This window comes from Nicotiana sylvestris, chromosome 2 (genome assembly GCF_000393655.2).
Source record: "Nicotiana sylvestris chromosome 2, ASM39365v2, whole genome shotgun sequence".
Lineage (NCBI taxonomy): Eukaryota > Viridiplantae > Streptophyta > Magnoliopsida > Solanales > Solanaceae > Nicotiana > Nicotiana sylvestris.
In genome coordinates this window covers 144,156,701-144,174,207 of record NC_091058.1, presented here as the reverse complement: position 1 = coordinate 144,174,207, position 17,507 = coordinate 144,156,701, and the positions used below count along the sequence as shown (strand labels likewise).

Here is a 17,507-nt window from a genome sequence, read left to right as displayed (position 1 = left end):
GCTTCGGGGCCATTGAATGCACTATAGCACTAACTTGGTGAGTCATCTTTATAGTTTCACAGTCCATAGAATGCTTATTTGTAACCAAGTCATTCATGAATTTTGCATAGCCCGTCATTTGTTCAAGTGCCTCCACCAGAGGCACATTAATAAATAAGCTCTTCATCATGTCAATGAACTTTTTAATCTGATTATCATTCTTCTGCTTCGCGAGCCTTTGAGGATAAGTGGGGGTGGTCTTGGCAAAGAAGCCATGGCTTTTGGCACAACCTGCTCCGGCATGTCAATGATGTGTTCCCTAGACGGGTTCATATCGTTTTGGGTTTCCACCTTGACTACTTCCATATCAATCCTCACTTCATTGTTCACATTTACATCAACCACATCTTCAACTACCAAAGGGGCTTCGTCCTCTTGCAGCTCAACATCATCATCCATGACTTGCTTTTGCTTAGAGGCATTCACATCACCGCCTCTCCCACTTCTTGTTGTGACCGCCATAACATGATTGTTCCCACCATTTGGGTTCACTACCGTATCACTTGGTAGGGCACCCTTCGGGCGAGTATTCAATGACTGAGAGATTTGGCCTAATTGCACCTCCAAGTTTCAGATAGAGGTGTTGTGAGAAGCCAACTATGCATCAGAATCCGCATTCCTCTTCATCATCTGCTCGAACATCATTTCAATTCTGCTCATATCATTACCAGAAGAACTAGGACCTTGAGAAGGGAAAGGGAGTGGATTGTACGGCTGTTGGTACATAGGGGGCCTTTGAAAGCCTTGCCCCCGGTTGCCTTGGTTTCCATTGTTGTTCCACCTACCTTGATTGTTGTTGTTGCCCCAGTTGTTGTTATTTCCATTCCAATTGCCTTGGTTGTTGTGTTGATTACCCCAATTGTTGTTTTGGTTGTTGTTGTTCCAATTACCACCACCTTGTTGTTGATTGCCCCAATTTCCTTAGGGTCGCCATTGTTGGTTTGAAGAGTTGCCTCTATTGCCTTGATAGTTGTTGACATATTGTACCTCCTCAGTTTGGTCATCATAACCATCATTTTAACACCCATCATATTCATCAAAAAACTGCTCAGAATTTCCTTGATTTTGTTGCCTCTTTTGCCTTCTCTAGTTGACAAGCATACTAACACCCTCCATGGCATTCACTTGGCGAGGATTCTGAACTTGTTGCAACTGTGCCTTAGCCAATTGATTCATCGTAGTGGTAAATTCAGCTATCGCTTGCCTGTCATCATGTAATTTCTTGTGCAAATGGATAACCGTCGGGTCATCTTGAGGTACATTTGCTCTACTCTGCCATGCTGAAGAAGTGTCCGCCATTTCATCAAGTACATCACATGCCTCCTCATAAGAAAGTTTCATAAAATTGGCCCCGGCCAATTGGTTAACAATGCATTGATTTGTAGTATTTATGCCTCGGTAGAAGGTTTGTTGGATCATGGCCTCAGTCATATCATTATTTGGGCACTCCTTCACCATCATTCTATATCGCTCCCAAATCTCATGCAAAGGTTTTGTTGGCTCTTGCTTGAAGGCTAATATTTCATCTCGAAGTGCTGCCATATGACTAGGAGAGAAGAATTTGGCAATAAACTTATCTTCCAACTCATCCCAAGTTGTGATGGAATGGTTGGGGAGTCTCTCGAGCCAATCCAATGCCTTTCTCCGAAGTGAGAACGGGAAAAGTCTCAATCTCAACGCATCCTCGGACACATTCGTCTGTTTGCTCCCCTAACATGTATCTACGAACCCCTTGAGATGTTTGTAGGTATTTTGATTTGCAGCGACTGTGAAGTACCCACGCTGCTCAAGTAAGGTCATCATCACATTGGTTATCTGAAAGTTGCCCGCCCAGATTCGGGGTGGGACAATAGCACTTGCATAGACCTGGTTCGGTAATACTCTGGGAGCCACACTTGGAGGAACCGGGGGAGGGTCTGGAATATTGTCATTTGGATTAGCATTGGCATTCCGGCCTCTCCATTGACCTTGAGGTGCAAGAGGCACCTCATCTTGCTCAAGATCATCTACCTCCTCCCCGCTATCATGTTTCCAAGAGGATCATTAGCGTTATTTAAAGCCATGTTGGTACCTGAGTAATGACACAAACAAGTAAGTAATAAAGAAGGAAAGAAGAACAATACACAAAACTAACTAAATAGATAGCCAAAACCGTTAGCTCCCCGACAACGGCACCAAAAAGTGATCATGTACCAATTCCACACTACTAAAAAGTAGGAAGAGAGGGTCGCAATAGCTTTTACCCGATATGAGGGTCGGAATCGATTTCCACAGGGTCCTGGGAATGGAGTCGAGTATCTATCTAGACTAGAGTTGTGTAATTATTCCAAATGTCACTTCCATATTTTTGTAGGTTTTTGATTATAAACTATTATTATCAAACTATTAATTGAAACTAGATTATGCTACGAGATAACTGCTAAGTTGTATCTAATGGAAAGAAAGGCACTAGGGTCATGACATTACCTAGGTGGCTAATTGACAAGTAGATGTTACTAAAGTTCGATTGACGTAATTGGGGCTTATGCTATAACCGTTGCACAATTTTACCCACTCTCACACCTCTCGGTAGAGAGAGTGATTTTTCCTAATTGACTCTCTCTCGACCAAACGGGTAGGCAAATTAGATCAAGCAACTAGGGTTCAAGTTGGGTAATTACTCTCTCGAGGTTTAACCCTTTAGTTGGGACTATCAATTCTCTTGAGTCCATCCCAATTCCTTATTGGGTTAATTTTGGAGACCTATGCTCTCTTTTTCAAGAAGCACCAAGTCAACTTAGCACAAACCAGTGTTTGCAACCACCAATTCATATATTAAACCATAAAATTGACCCAAATAACAAACACACATAGTCAATCTAACAATAGATGACAACACCCATCAATTACCCACACTAGGGTTAAGCCACAACCCTAGCTAATGGGTTTAGTTACTCATGCTTGATGAAGAAAATAGAGAAATAGATGAAGAACAAGGCATATTAATTAAATGCTAAATAAAAATACAAGAATCTATCGTTAATTTGAAGCTAAAATGCCAAAAAATGGCTACAGATGGGGTTCCCACGAGCGCAGCTAAGTTCTGGATATATCTCTTGACCTAAAAATGGTAAAATGTTTTATTTATACTAGGCTGGAAAAACTGGACAAAAATACCCTTACGGGGTCAGCGCGGGCCGCATAAAATGGACCGCGGCCACGCTAAGCTCTTGGACTTAAATTCTGGGCTCTCTGACTTGGGCTTTGCGGACCGCGTAGAATGGACTGCGGCCGCGGAGGCAGCTGGCGCAGTCCGCATAATCGTGACCGTGGACCGCATGGCTTGAACTTTGGCATTTTCCATCTCTCTAAATCTTCCTTCCGCGGACTGCACAAAAAGGTAGTGCGGCCGCGGAGCCTTCACCGCGGACCACGAAATGTGTACTGCGGCCGCATTACCTGAAGCCCATTTTTGCCAACTCTCTGAATCTCTCTTCCACGGACAGCACAAAATGATAGCGCGACCGCGGAGCTTTCACCGCGGACCGCGAAATGTGTATTGCGGCCGCATTGCCTGAAGCCTGGTTTTGCCTTCTCTCTGATTCACCTAGTGCGGATGCATTCGACTTTGTGCGGACCACACTAGACTTGTTTGCTCGTTTTCCCTCAGTTTACTTTGTCTTTGATACTTGAGCAGGTTTTACTCCTTTTGAGTCCATCTTTGACATTTCATCACTTTGTCGATCAAACCTACAATCAAGTACAAATTATGAACCTTTTGGGACTAATTTGTAATAATTTATAATCAAAGCATAGGCAACAAGGAGCATGAAACTCGCTAAAATCCCTACTTATCAGTAGCCTTTTCAGTTTCTGAATATCCTATTAGTACAATCCTTCTAGCTCTTGGAGCAAATTTGTCTCCTCTTGGCAGAGAGCTTGCAAAACATAAACAACTAAAAACCTTCAGATTCTCAATCTTAGCTGGTTTCTTATAAAGAACTTCATAAGGTAATTTCCCTGATAGAACGGAAGTTGGCTATTTGTTTATCAAGTAAACTGTTGTTTTAACAGAGTCTCCCCAGAATCTATTTGGCAAGGAGCTTTGAAACTTCAAGCTCTAGCTACTTCCAGTATATGCCTGTGTTTTCTTTCCACCACCCTATTTTATTGGGGTGTGTATGGACAACTACTTTGATACAAAATTCCTAATGAAGTCAATAACTCATTGCATTTTGAATTGAAGAATTCAGTGCCATTATTTGATCTCAATTTTTTGGCATTCAAACCAAATTGATTTGGCACCACAGTGAAGAAATCCTTCAATACAACAACTACTTCACTCTTGGACTATAATAAATATAACCAAGTATATCTACTAAAATCATCCACTAGAGTTGTAAAATAGTATTTTCTGTCATATGTTGGTATCATGTGAGGACCTCAAATATCTATATGCACAAGTTGAAAAATCTAATTTGTTCTACTAATACTAGGCTGAAAAGGTAGTCTATTTTGCTTTGCTAAAGGACACACTTCACAACTATGTTGTAACTTGGTATCCACCTTATTATTTAATAGAGGAATATGTTGTATTGCAATAGTTGAAGGATGACCTAATCTTATATGCCAATTTGTTGAATCTTCATGTACTTACACAACACTTGCTGCTATAGCTGGGAATTCTCTATTGAGCTCTTTCTTCAGCAGATACAAACCATTGTATTCTTTACCAATCCCCAAAACCTTCCCATAGTAGAGACCTTAAAATACACAGATATTAGGGAAGAATGCAACACAACATGACAACTCCTTCGTCAGTTTAGAAACTGACATTACATTGAATTTAAAATCAGGGACATGCAGTACATCTCTCAATGTCAAATCCTTTAATATATTCACATTTCCTGTATGTGCTACATGATATTTACCTCCTGTTTGTACTTGCACACCATTGTTATTTTGGTTTACAATCTTTCTTATATTATCTAATACTTCTTTATAAGGTGTAACATGATATAAAGCACCAATATCTATTATCCAAACATAGTTAAATGCCTTTGACAATAATAAAGTTATATCTGCCATTAAAGTATGACAGTCACCTGGATCAGAATCTGGTTTGTTCAAAAGTCCCAACAGTCGTTTGTATTGATCTTTTGTAAAGTAATGCCCATGTATCTGAGTAGTGGTGTTAGAATCCCTCCTTCTCCAGCTGATACATTATCAAATCCTTTCACACAGAGTTCTGAGGCTTTTTCTTACTTTTAAAGTCTGGTGGATAACTTATAATCTTGTAACAGTTCTCCTTCAAATGCCCTTTGTAACTATAGTAATCACATATGGGACCTGGTTTCCTTGCTGCCTTAAAACCTCGTCCTCTTCCAGCCAGCACAATTAAAGGCTCCTTGTCTGAATTAGCCACACTAAGTGTTTTTTGACTCTCTTTGTGAACTGCTAATGCATATGCTTGATACACAGTTAACACATGTGTTTTAAGAAGGATCTCACTTCTCACATGACTGTAGTTGTCATTTAAACCAACAAGGAATTGTAATAAACATAAGTTTTTAAACTGATCTAGAAAAGGCCTAGTTTCGTCATATTCACATCCTGCTCCTGGCACCATTAAATCCATTTCATCCCACAAATCCTTCATTTTAGTATAATGAGATGTTATAAAGTCTGTACCTTGCCTCAAAGTTCCTATTGTTGTCCATAAGTGATAAAACATAGTAAGGTTCGATATGTTAAAACGTTCCTTAAATTCATTCGATACCTTCCTTGCATCTGATGCGTAGATGATGCTTGGCTGCAATTCAGTAGATACAGTGTGACCAATCCATAAAAGCACCACAACGTTACATAATTTCCATTGATGCCTTAATTTTCCTCTATAAGAGCTTTTCAGGCAGGCTCCATCTATGAACCCTAACTTGTTTTTCACCAACAATGCCATTCTCGTCGATCTACTCCATAGCGCGTAGTTTTCAGATCATGTGAGCTTGATATCAATCAATGATATTCCATGAGTGTTAGTTTGTTGTAAAAATAGTTGGTGATTTTGATCAATTTGCAGATTTCCAGTTTCCTCCATGACAAACCAGCTTAAGCTTCGAAAAGGCCGTCAATTAGAATTTTGAAATCTTCAGTCCAATCTCGAATCTCCTGCTCTGATATCATGATAGAATTTGTATACAGATCTAGCAGAAAACACAGTTGCATGTGATTAGGAAGAAAACCAGTATCGAGAGAAGAAGATGAATGAGGAAGAAGATGATTTCATTATCTGTGTAGCTAACTCTGTTAATACAGAGTGTTGGTTATATACAGTTGTCTCACATGAGTCACATGTGTAAAATAGGTAAAATAACTCAAATACCCCTGACTAACTAACACAACTACCACATAGATAAAATACCTACTATAACTACTACTACCAATGTTAGTGGTATGAATAATTTGGCCATATTGAACAATTCTGCTTCTACTATCTCAAGAAGTAGTGGAATCAATCCAGTTATGTCCCTACTAGAAGAGTGGTGGCATGTTCTGAGCACGGGCCCAACATACTGATATTCATGTTGTTACAACCCATATCCACATGTGTTAGTTCATGCCATATATTAGTTAACATAAATCCAAGAAGGAATTATCTTTGAGATGATAAGAAGTCAATCCTATTGGTCTTAAGTGATACAAGAGTGTATAAGGGTGATTAACCAGTATTAGAAGTTAAACGAATCAAGGATGTTGTAACTCGTATTTTCAGGTAATCTAGTGGTGCTTAATACACTCAAGAGGTCATTTATTAAGGTATTTTAATCATATAATATCCGTATCATAAGTCTTGAAGTCAAACGAGTTATGAAACAAAAGTCGACAAAAGTTGTCGCAACTTAGGTTCATAATTTTACTTAAACATTAGGTCAAATGTTTCTAATATTTTCTCATAATTTACAAGGAATTACGGGGTGATATACCCACCAAATTAAAGATCTATGAGTCTAGTTTCCAACGCATTAAACCGTTCATCGATACGATCTCGGAGTAGAGAGATATTCGCGTTTTCGCGAGACTGCGCCAAGCACCTCTCTATGGGGCCCACTAAGTCGGTTTAAGATATTTGGACCTATATAGGATGACTACAACCCGTTTTAAGTCATTTCTTTTCACTATTTTCAGACCTTAGAACCCTAGGAACATCCTCTCAAGGTTCTCTCAAGATTCAAGACCCAAACAAAGGGCAAACAACACAAATCAAGTGTCGGGAATTCCGTGGCGCTAGTAAGTCTCTTGTTCTTCTTGTTGTTGCTCATTTTTGTGTCGTTCCAGCCCGTGTGGGAGGTTGTTTTAAAGGGTTTATGTTCTGTAAATACTCCCTCATGTTCTTAATATCAATCCTAGGTGATTTCAAGCCTTCTAAAGTGATTCTAGTGCCGAAAAACACTAATTGATCGCTAGTTTCGTTTTTTTGTTGTGTGGCAGCATTGGAGGGATATTTCATGGAAATTTAAGGTCAAATTGGAGTTGTTCTTTCTGTATAAAGGTAAGGAACCTCTTACTCTATATGTATTTAAGATTATCCAAGTTGCGGCTAAGCCATTGAAGCTAGAACTTGTGAGATATATATCGAAAGGTTTGGTAGTAATGTTATTGTTTTGTGGACTGTTTTGCGTTGTTGTTGGGCTGCGTATTTTACTACTATCTTGTGGAGTTTTGGAGGAGGAAGGGTGTGGGGAAACACCATATATATGTAGGGTTATGGGCTGATAGTTATTCGTAACATTTCCAGATTGTTTGACACGACTATGGTGGTCGTCGTATGTATGGAGTGATTAGGCTGTGTGTGGACTATATTGGGAGGCTCAATATGTTTATTATTGATGTTGTTTGGGCTGTTTGGTGACTATTTTGAATGGTGTGAGGTCATATATATAGGGGAGGTGCTGTCCGTTTCATCGTAAAATAGGTTGTGGTCGATACATAATAGTTATGACGCTTAAATGATAACGATAGTATCGTTTCTCTTATTGTAGACTAAGGAGTTTTGACAATTGCATAGCTTGAGATTGGGGCAGTATATACAAGGTATGTGAGGCTATCCCTTTCCTTCTTTTGCACGACTCCGATTGTACATAATGTAATGAACGATCTTCCAAGATACTCTACTCTTAGAAGCTAGCAGTACTTACATTGTTTTCCCTCTTATGGAACGATTGATGTTAATGTTGCTTCTCTTAGTCTTATGTTATCAATGTTGTTGGTACTTCCTGATTCTTATAAGGTTCATAGTGAAGAGTTTGTCCTAATAATGTGTACAGAGGATACCGACCTTACGTCACTCCGAAAGGTTTAGAATGTGATTCCATGAGTCGAGCATGCATTATATATATATATCTATTTTACTCTACCGAGCCACGCTATAGTTGGCCGGGTACGGCACCTATTGTGCAACCACTGATCAGTTGGGTTTTACCGAGCTCCACGTGGCTGGGTACGATTCTACCGAGCCTATTATGGTCGGGTACGATATGATGATAATGATGCCCACAGAGGCGAATGCTTTAAAGGTTTATGTATTTATACATATGTATCATGCATTTCATGTAAGTAGCCCTCAGAGGTACTAAGATGTTACAGGTTGTATATTCTCTATCCTTGCTTACATTACTGATCGTATTTATGGTTCCTTGCCTTACATACTCAGTACTTTATTCGTACTGACGTCCTTTTATTTGTGGACGCTGCATGTCGTGCTGCAGGTCCTGATAGACAGACAGGTGCAGCTCCCCCACCACAGTAGACTGTCCAGTTCAGCGGTGATTGGCGAGATCCCTTCTCCGGACTTGCCTTGGTCTTGGTATGCAATTTTTGTTATAGACATTATGGGTATGTCGGGGCCCTGTTCCGGCTATGTTGCAACACTTATGTTCTTTTAGAGGCTCATAGACAGGTGTCGGCTCATGTATAGTTTGGTATGCCTTGTCGGCTAGTTTTTGTTGTATAGTCTTTCATAGTAGCGTGGTAGCTCATACCTTATATGTAGTTTCTTGATTGTCTGGTCATCCCCTGCTATGTATATTCATGCCATCATATTTTATTGCTGGTTGTCCATGATCTAGGTCTACCATTTATATTGATCTCGTCAGCCTTAAAAGATAATACTGAAGGTTAGATGAAATGTACGTTGGTGCTCGGCAAGTGTGGTCGGGTGCTAGTCATGGCCCTTCAGTTTGGGTCGTGACACATGTGAAGAATTAACTCAAATAGCCAAAATAATACGACCAATACAGCTTAGTGATATTTTCAGAGTTATTTTAAGGTAGTATTAATAATAAAACAGCTAAAATAATGAACTACACTTGGCCAAAAATCTATATACTAATATGTGCAGAAATGACCTCTTCTTGAACACAGACAAAGTAGATAACCCTTACAAAAAGAATTCTATCTACAATATGTGCTAAAGGCACAACTATGTTGATTAAATAAAGTATCCAAGACTATTGAACATGTCTGCATTTTTGAACTCATCACAACCACATCTGAATTCATCAGTTCCTATGAGGAAGAGCTATAGTATTAAGCTTAGTAGCCAACATTTTGCCATTCCAAATTCCACAACATAGGGAGAAGTTTTAGAATACCTTCAAAAAGCAAGTAAACACTAATTAGCTAAAAAAATTGAAACTAAGAGGAACCTTAGAAATAGATATAAGTGAGCTATAACTAATCTAAAGTACCGTTGTTTGATGCTTTGTCGAAGCCTTCACAGATATGATGCAATAATGAATTTGTTTAATCAAAATATCTTTTCCCATGGAAATTAGAGGCAACTTAATAACTTAAATTTGAGATATTGCATGCAAGGGAGCAGATGATGCTCCAATTAGAATGTATAATCATCTTGGTGATAATGTATAATCATCTTTGGCAAGACGTTGGTCAGCTTGGCCATGACGGTCAGATTTTGACCAATACACGTTAGTCCCTCCATCTGTTGGGCCAGGAAGATGGATCATGAGTGCTACGAATTCGAGCGAAATCTGACTTCTCGTTCCTTAGTTACGTTACTTGGGTTTTAGGTGAGATGGCGGCATTCTTTCGATACCCGTGGATCGTTGCGGCTGTTTCGAAACCTAAATGTCATTTGGCATCAAAGAGTTATTTCGTGGTTATTGCCATTATGACACACGCTCCTGATGAACTCAAACATTTCATGCCCTATTAGGTTCAATTAGCGACTCTTGGGTTTCGTGCTCGGGGGATTTATGTCTCTTATAAATAGAAGGAACTTATCATTCGATTGAAACACTTCTTTGCCTTTTACTCGAAAGAATTCTACAGATATACTTCCTTCCTGACACTCTGAGTTTTCGTTTGCCCTTAATTAACTGAAAAACTTCATCCTTTCTTTCCATTGCCTTTTTGCCGCATCATCTGGACAAAATGGCTGGAGATTCCTCTCACACCGATATCCCTGTCACAATTTTTGCAACGAAAAATGCTGCTCAGGCCATTGGAGGGGTAGATGCGGTGGAAGATGAGGAGGTCCCATCGATAGTTGATATTTTGCCTCGCCCTAGGAGAGAATTGACCGACTTCAGCAGTCGCGTCGGGGTGGAGCCGGAGCCTGTCCCTTCTGTTATGAGATAAGAAGACATTGTGGAGTTGAAAACTAGGTGGGGGATCCCCGGTTACATCGACATGCGACCGACGGTAGGAAACGACATAGTTCATTTTGACCGCCCTGGGTACTGCATATTTTACCCCTATCCCTTCCTTAATGGATACACACTTCCTCTCCCTCTCCTGGTGGTAGACTTTTGCCATTTTAATGAGGTATTCCCCGCCCAACTTTCGTCATACCTGTACAAGCTGTTCCTTATGTTACTCAAGTTTGTGAAACTCGCCGGTCGTGAGATCACCTTGGATCACATGCTCAATATCTTCGCCCGTTAGCTCATCTGCGGCACGATGCTTCACATGTGTCCTCGGGGGTCGAAAAGTCTGGTGGTGAAAATGGATGACAGGGCTAACCATCATTTTTATGAGAATTATTTCTATGTGCAGACTGAGCACATTATGGCAGATCCGATGGGGTTCTTTGAGAAATGGAACTTTGCACGTAAGTCTCATTCTTTTAGTCGGAGATATATCCGACCATTTTCCGTTATAGTACTAAACCCTATTATGTTTTTGCAACTGAGAAATTGACTCCTCTACCTGTCGAAAGTATCCGTGAGTGGGTGAGCGCTATTCTCCCTCATATGGCGGGGGTCCGCACGTGGGCAGCCTTCTATGACAAGTATGGGCACAGGCCTCTTTCTGGTAAGATGTCGTTTCTGTTTGCCATTTTTCTCTTTTTCATCTTTACATTTTATTCCTCACGTGTTGCTCGTTGGTGTCAGGAAGGGTGCGGAGGGTGAAGGCTCCTCCGTTAGCTTTCTGGCAGCTGGCCTCATCTACTCGCCCTATGACGGTACCCACCTCCCGACCTTCGTCGAGTGCTGCTTCAGTTGAGTCTGTGGTCGTGGTTACTCCTGCGAGGGCTGCTTCTCAAGTCGAAGTTCTGACCCGTGTCGTTAGCCCGACGGGTGAATCTCCACCTACTGGGGAAGAAGAAGGGCTATCAAAAAGACGGCGAGTGGAGTTCGAGTCAGTTCCCCCAACAGTGATTCATCTAGATGACTTCCCTTCGACGAGATCTAGATAGGGGGTTGTCGTGGCTCCCCCCATAAGGACGGAGCCAGCCGTTGCCTCGGCTCAATCAGAGATTCCCACCATTATTGGTGATCATCAACCTATCGTGGTGGAAGGTTAGATTTCTGGGGCTACCATTATAGTTTCGGACATACGCTCGTCCTCCACAGTTAGTCGTGGTTCCTCTTTAACTTCTAAAAGAGGAAAAGGCATGGTGGTCGATGATTACGAATCTGAATCGGACCTCGACCCTGATGTTGTTAGGCTCGGCCCGTATTCTTGAGATCCCTTCGGATGTCAACCTCCTGGGGGACATGGAGGATCTGGTGTCTTAGTTCAACATGCTATGCTCCGAAGCCGAGAATATGGCCCTTCAGACCATTCTCGATGCTGACTTAATGGACGAGGTGGTCGCTATGGGCTTAAGGATATGTTACACTTTCTCTCATTTTTCTCTCGTCTTTCTTTATGATAGGATTCTAACCTGTCTTTTCATTTTTTTGATGTATATGGTGGAGGTGGAGAGCATTCGCAGGGCCAACATTCGGGCCAAGATTTTATTGAAGATACTGGAGAAATATCGTCACTACCGCAACAAGTGTTGCGAGACGCATAAACGACTAAAGGCAAACCCCGGTAGTTGGGCTCTTAGTGAGGAGTTGGAGAAGAGGGACCAGGAATTGATGTAGGCTATCCGCAACAAGAATGTGCTTTAAGAGCATCTTCAAATAAAAGATGAGGAGCTCGAGTTGGGCAAGGGGGTCGCCGTAGAGTGTGAGCATCTGTAGGAGAAATTGAGGTCAATGCAGTTGGAGATGGATCAGAACTTGATCAAGGTTGACGAGCTGAGCGCAGAGTGGATGGGGAAATTGGCTGGGCTGGAAAACTAGGTTGTTGGGTTGGAGAGCATTGAGAGTTCTTGGTTCGCAGCTTCGGCAAGGGCAGTGGCCCTAGAGAACACCATCTGCATCCTCCAGTCCGAGTAGGAGTCGGAAAGAGCGACGACCACCCTTATGGAGGCAAGACTTGAGGAGCGCATTAGCGAGATTGACCGAGAGGCATCAGTTCTGGGAGATTGGGTTGCAGAAAATGAGCGACTCTTGCCTCAAATTGAATATTCCTCTACCGTTATTCCCCTCCACATGCACGAGCTTTGGGTTTACGCCGAAGCCCAGTGGGATATATACAAGATTTTATGGGGGGTGGGTAATGTGACTGAGGCTGCATATGAAGAGGCACGGGTGAAATTGCGGGAGGCTCACGTCAATTGCGGATATGACGTGGTGATTCCAGAAGCCAAGGGGGGCGAAGACGCCGAAGGAGAACTTCCTGGAGATGATAGTGGAGAGGATGGCAATGATGATGCCGAGTAGAGGGATAGTGATCTTGATCTATTTTTCGTTTGTGGTTTTCTTCCCCATTTTTTTATTCGTAGTCGATTATCGTTGTTCCTTTCTTCTTTTTCCCTTTGTTGTTTGTTTTTTTTATATTGTTGACTTGGGCCTTATGTAATCCGCGACCATTTGCGCGGAGACTTTGTATAAAGAAGCTATTTCTGTTGTTATTTGTCTTGTGTTCTACCCTTATTTTTGTTTCACGTGATTTCGGTGCGAGATAGATTCCCGCACGGCGAGTCCCAGTCTTTTTCACTTTCTGATGGTCCTTGGCCTTAGGAATATTTTACATTTTCTATTTGGCAATGGCTTATGACCTTAAAGGATGTTTGCCAAAATATTAACCTGTCGTCATTCAATCGAGATCGAACTCTTCTTTTTGGCAAAGGCCCTCGGCCTTATAGAGTGTTATTTTGACCTTATCAAAATAGTAACTGTCGTTGTACGATCGATGTCGAACTATTTTCTTTGGTGAAGGCCCTTGGCCATAAAGGGTGTTATTTCGAACTTATCGAAATAGTAACTCGTCGTCGTTCGAGGTGGCACTCTTTTCTTTAGCAAAGGTCCTTGGGCTAACAGGGTGTTATTTCGAACTTATCGAAATAGTAACCCGTCGTCGATTTATCGAGGTCGAACTCTTTTCTTTGGCGAAGGCCCTTGGCCTTAAAGGGTGTTATTTCGAACTTATCAAAATAGTAACCCGTCGTCGTTCGATCGAGGTCGAATTCTTTTCTTTGGCAAAGACAATTGGCCTTAAAGGGTGTTATTTCGAACTTATCGAAATAGCAACACGTCATCGTTCGATCGATGTTGAACTCTTTTATTTGGCGAAGGCCCTTGGACTTAAAGGATGTTATTTCGAACTTATCAAAATAGTAACCTATCATCGTTCGATCGAGGTGGAACACATTTCTTTGGTGAAGTCCCTTGGCCTTAAAGGGTATTATTTCGAACTTATCGAAATAGTAACCTGTCGTCATTCGATCGAGGTCAAACTCTTCTCTTTTGCGAAGGTCCTTGGCCTTAAAGGGTGTTATTTCGAACTTATCGAAATAGTAACTCGTCGTCGTTCGATAGTGGTCGAACTCTTTTCTTTGGCAAAGGCCCTTGGCCTTAAAGGGTATTATTTCGTACTTATCTAAATAGTAACCCATCGTCATTCGATCGAGGTTGAACTCTTCTCTTTGGCGAATGCCCTTAGCCTTAAAGGGTGTTATTTCAAACTTATCGAAATAGTAATCTGTCATCGTTCGATCGAGGTCAAACTCTTTTCTTTAGCGAAGTCCCTTGGCCTTAAAGGGTGATATTTCGAACTTATCAAAATAGTAACTCATCGTCGTTCGATCGAGGTCGAACTCTTTTCTTTGGCGAAGGCCCTTGGCCTTAAAGGGTGTTATTTAAAACTTATCGAAATGGTAAACCCGTCGTCGTTCGATTGAGGTCGAACACTTTTCTTTGGCGAAGGCCCTTGGCCTTAAAGGGTATTATTTCGAACTTATCGAAATAGTAACCCATCGTCATTCGATAGAGGTCGAACTCTTTTCTTTGGAGAAGGCCATTGGCCTTAAAGGGTGTTATTTCGAACTTATCAAAATAGTAACCCGTCGTCGTTCGATCGAGGTCGAACTCTTTGAAGTCCCTTAGACTTAAAGGGTATTATTTCGAACTTATCGAAATAGTAATCTGTCGTCGTTCAATCGAGGTCGAATTCTTCTCTTTAGCGAAGGCCCTTGGCCTTAAAGGGTGTTATTTCGAAGTTATCGAAATAGTAACCTATCGTCGTTCGATAGAGGTCGAACTCTTTTCTTTGGCAAAGTCCCTTGGCCTTAAAGGGTGTTATTTTGTACTTATCGAAATAGTGACCCATCGTCGTTCGATCGAGGTCGAACTCTTCTCTTTGGAGAATGCTCTTAGCCTTAAAGGGTGTTATTTTGAACTTATCGAAATAGTAACCTATCATCTTTCGATCGAGGTCGAACTCTTTTCTTTGGCGAAGGCCCTTGGCCTTAAAGGGTGTTATTTCGAACTTATCGAAATGGTAAACCCGTCATCGATCGATCGAGGTCGAACTCTTTTCTTTGGCGAAGGCCCTTGGCCTTATAGGGTGTTATTTCAAACTTATCAAAATCGTAACCCGTCGTCGTTCGATAGAGGTCGAACTCTTTTCTTTGGCGAAGGCCATTGGCCTTAAAGGGTGTTATTTCAAACTTATCAAAATAGTAACCCGTCGTCGTTTGATCGAGGTTGAACTCTTTTCTTTGGCGAAGACCCTTAGACTTAAAAGGTGTAATTTCGAACTTATCGAAATAGTAACTCATCGTCGTTCGATCGAGGTCGAACACTTTTCTTTGGCGAAATCCCTTGGCCTTAAAAGGTATTATTTCGAAATTATCGAAATAGTAACCTATCGTCGTTCGATCGAGGTTGAACTCTTCTCTTTAGCAAAGGCCATTGGCCTTAAAGGGTGTTATTTCGAACTTATCGAAATAGTAACCCATCGTCGTTCGATAGAGGTCGAACTCTTTTCTTTGGCAAAGGCCCTTGGCCTTAAAGGGTATTATTTTGTACTTATCAAAATAGTAACCCGCCGTTGTTCGATCGAGGTCGAACGCTTCTCTTTGGCGAAGTCCCTTGGCCTTAAAGGGTGTTATGTTGAACTTATAGAAATAGTAACACGTCGTCGTTCGATCGAGGTCAAACTCGTTTCTTTAGCGAAGTCCCTTGTCCTTAAAGGGTGTTATTTTGAACTTATCGAAATAGTAACTCGTCGTCGTTCGATCGAGGTCGAACTCTTTTCTTTGGCGAAGGCCCTTGGCCTTAAAGGGTGTTATTTCAAACTTATCAAAATGGTAAAGCCGTCATCGTTCGAATGAGGTCGAACTCTTTTCTTTGGTGAAGACCCTTGGCCTTAAAGGGTATTATTTCGAACTTATCGAAATAGTAACACATCGTCGTTCGATCGAGGTCAAACTCTTTTCTTTGGCAAAGACCCTTGGCCTTAAAAGGTGTTAATTCGAACTTATAGAAATAGTAATCTGTCGTCGTTCGATCGAGGTCGAACACTTTTTTTGGCGAAGTCCCTTGGCCTTAAAGGGTATTATTTCGAACTTATCGAAATAGTAACCTGTCGTCGTTCGATCGAGGTCAAACTCTTCTCTTTAGAGAATGCCCTTGGCCTTAAAGGGTGTTATTTCGAACTTATCGAAAAGTAACCCATCGTCGTTCGATAGAGGTCGAACTCTTTTCTTTGTAAAGGCCCTTGGCCTTAAAGGGTATTATTTCGTACTTACCAAAATAGTACCCCATCATCGTTTGATCGAGGTCGAACTCTTCTCTTTGGCGAATGCCCTTAGCCTTAAAGGGTGTTATTTCGAACTTATCGAAATAGTAACCTGTCGTCGTTCGATCGAGGTCAAACTCTTCTCTTTAGAGAATGCCCTTGGCCTTAAAGGGTGTTATTTCGAACTTATCGAAAAGTAACCCATCGTCGTTCGATAGAGGTCGAACTATTTTCTTTGGCAAAGGCCCTTGGCCTTAAAGGGTGTTATTTCGTACTTATCAAAATAGTACCCCATCATCGTTTGATCGAGGTCGAACTCTTCTCTTTGGCGAATGCCCTTAGACTTAAAGGGTGTTATTTCGAACTTATCGAAATAGTAACCTGTCGTCGTTCGATCGAGGTCAAACTCTTTTCTTTAGCGATATTCCTTGGACGTAAAAGGTGTTATGTCGAACTTATCGAAATAGTAACTCGTCGTCGTTCGATCGAGGTCGAACTCATTTCTTTGGCGAAGGCCCTTGGCCTTAAAGGGTGTTATTTCGAACTTATTGAAATGGTAAACCCGTCGTCGATCGATCGAGGTCGAACTCTTTTATTTGGCGAAGGCCCTTGGCCTTAAAGGGTGTTATTTCGAACTTATCAAAATAGTAACTCATCGTCATTCGATAGAGGTCGAACTCTTTTCTTTGGCGAAGGCCATTGGCCTTAAATGGTGTTATTTTGAACTTATCAAAATAGTAACCCATCGTCGTTCAATCGAGGTTGAACGCTTTTCTTTGGCAAAGGCCCTTGGACTTAAAATGTGTTATTTGGAACTTATCGAAATAGTAACTCGTCGTCGTTCGATCAAGGTCAAACACTTTTCTTTGGCGAAGTCCCTTGGCCTTAAAGGGTATTATTTCGAACTTATCAAAATAGTAACCTGTCGTTGTTCGATCGAGGTCAAACTCTTCTCTTTAGCGAAGGCCCTTGGCCTTAAAGGGTGTTATTTCGAACTTATCAAAATAGTAACCCATCATCGTTCGATAGAGGTCGAACTCTTTTCTTTAGCAAAGGCCCTTGGACTTAAAGGGTTTTATTTCGTACTTATCGAAATAGTAACCCGCCGT

At 41.4% G+C, this 17,507-nt stretch overlaps 1 protein-coding gene across 1 annotated transcript; it reads right to left on the bottom strand.

The window, feature by feature from the left end:
* Positions 1 to 5,254: 5,254 nt before the first annotated feature.
* On the bottom strand, positions 5,255 to 5,977 carry LOC138885715 (uncharacterized). Its single transcript, XM_070166692.1, has one exon. It carries the CDS (start codon positions 5,975 to 5,977, stop codon positions 5,255 to 5,257), a length of 723 nt encoding a protein of 240 aa, XP_070022793.1.
* Between the last annotated feature and the right edge of the window lie 11,530 nt (positions 5,978 to 17,507).

Excerpts from the sequence above, each read along its gene's own strand:
- LOC138885715 (XM_070166692.1), bottom strand. The coding sequence starts at position 5,977 with ATGGCATTGTTGGTGAAAAACAAGTTAGGGTTCATAGATGGAGCCTGC.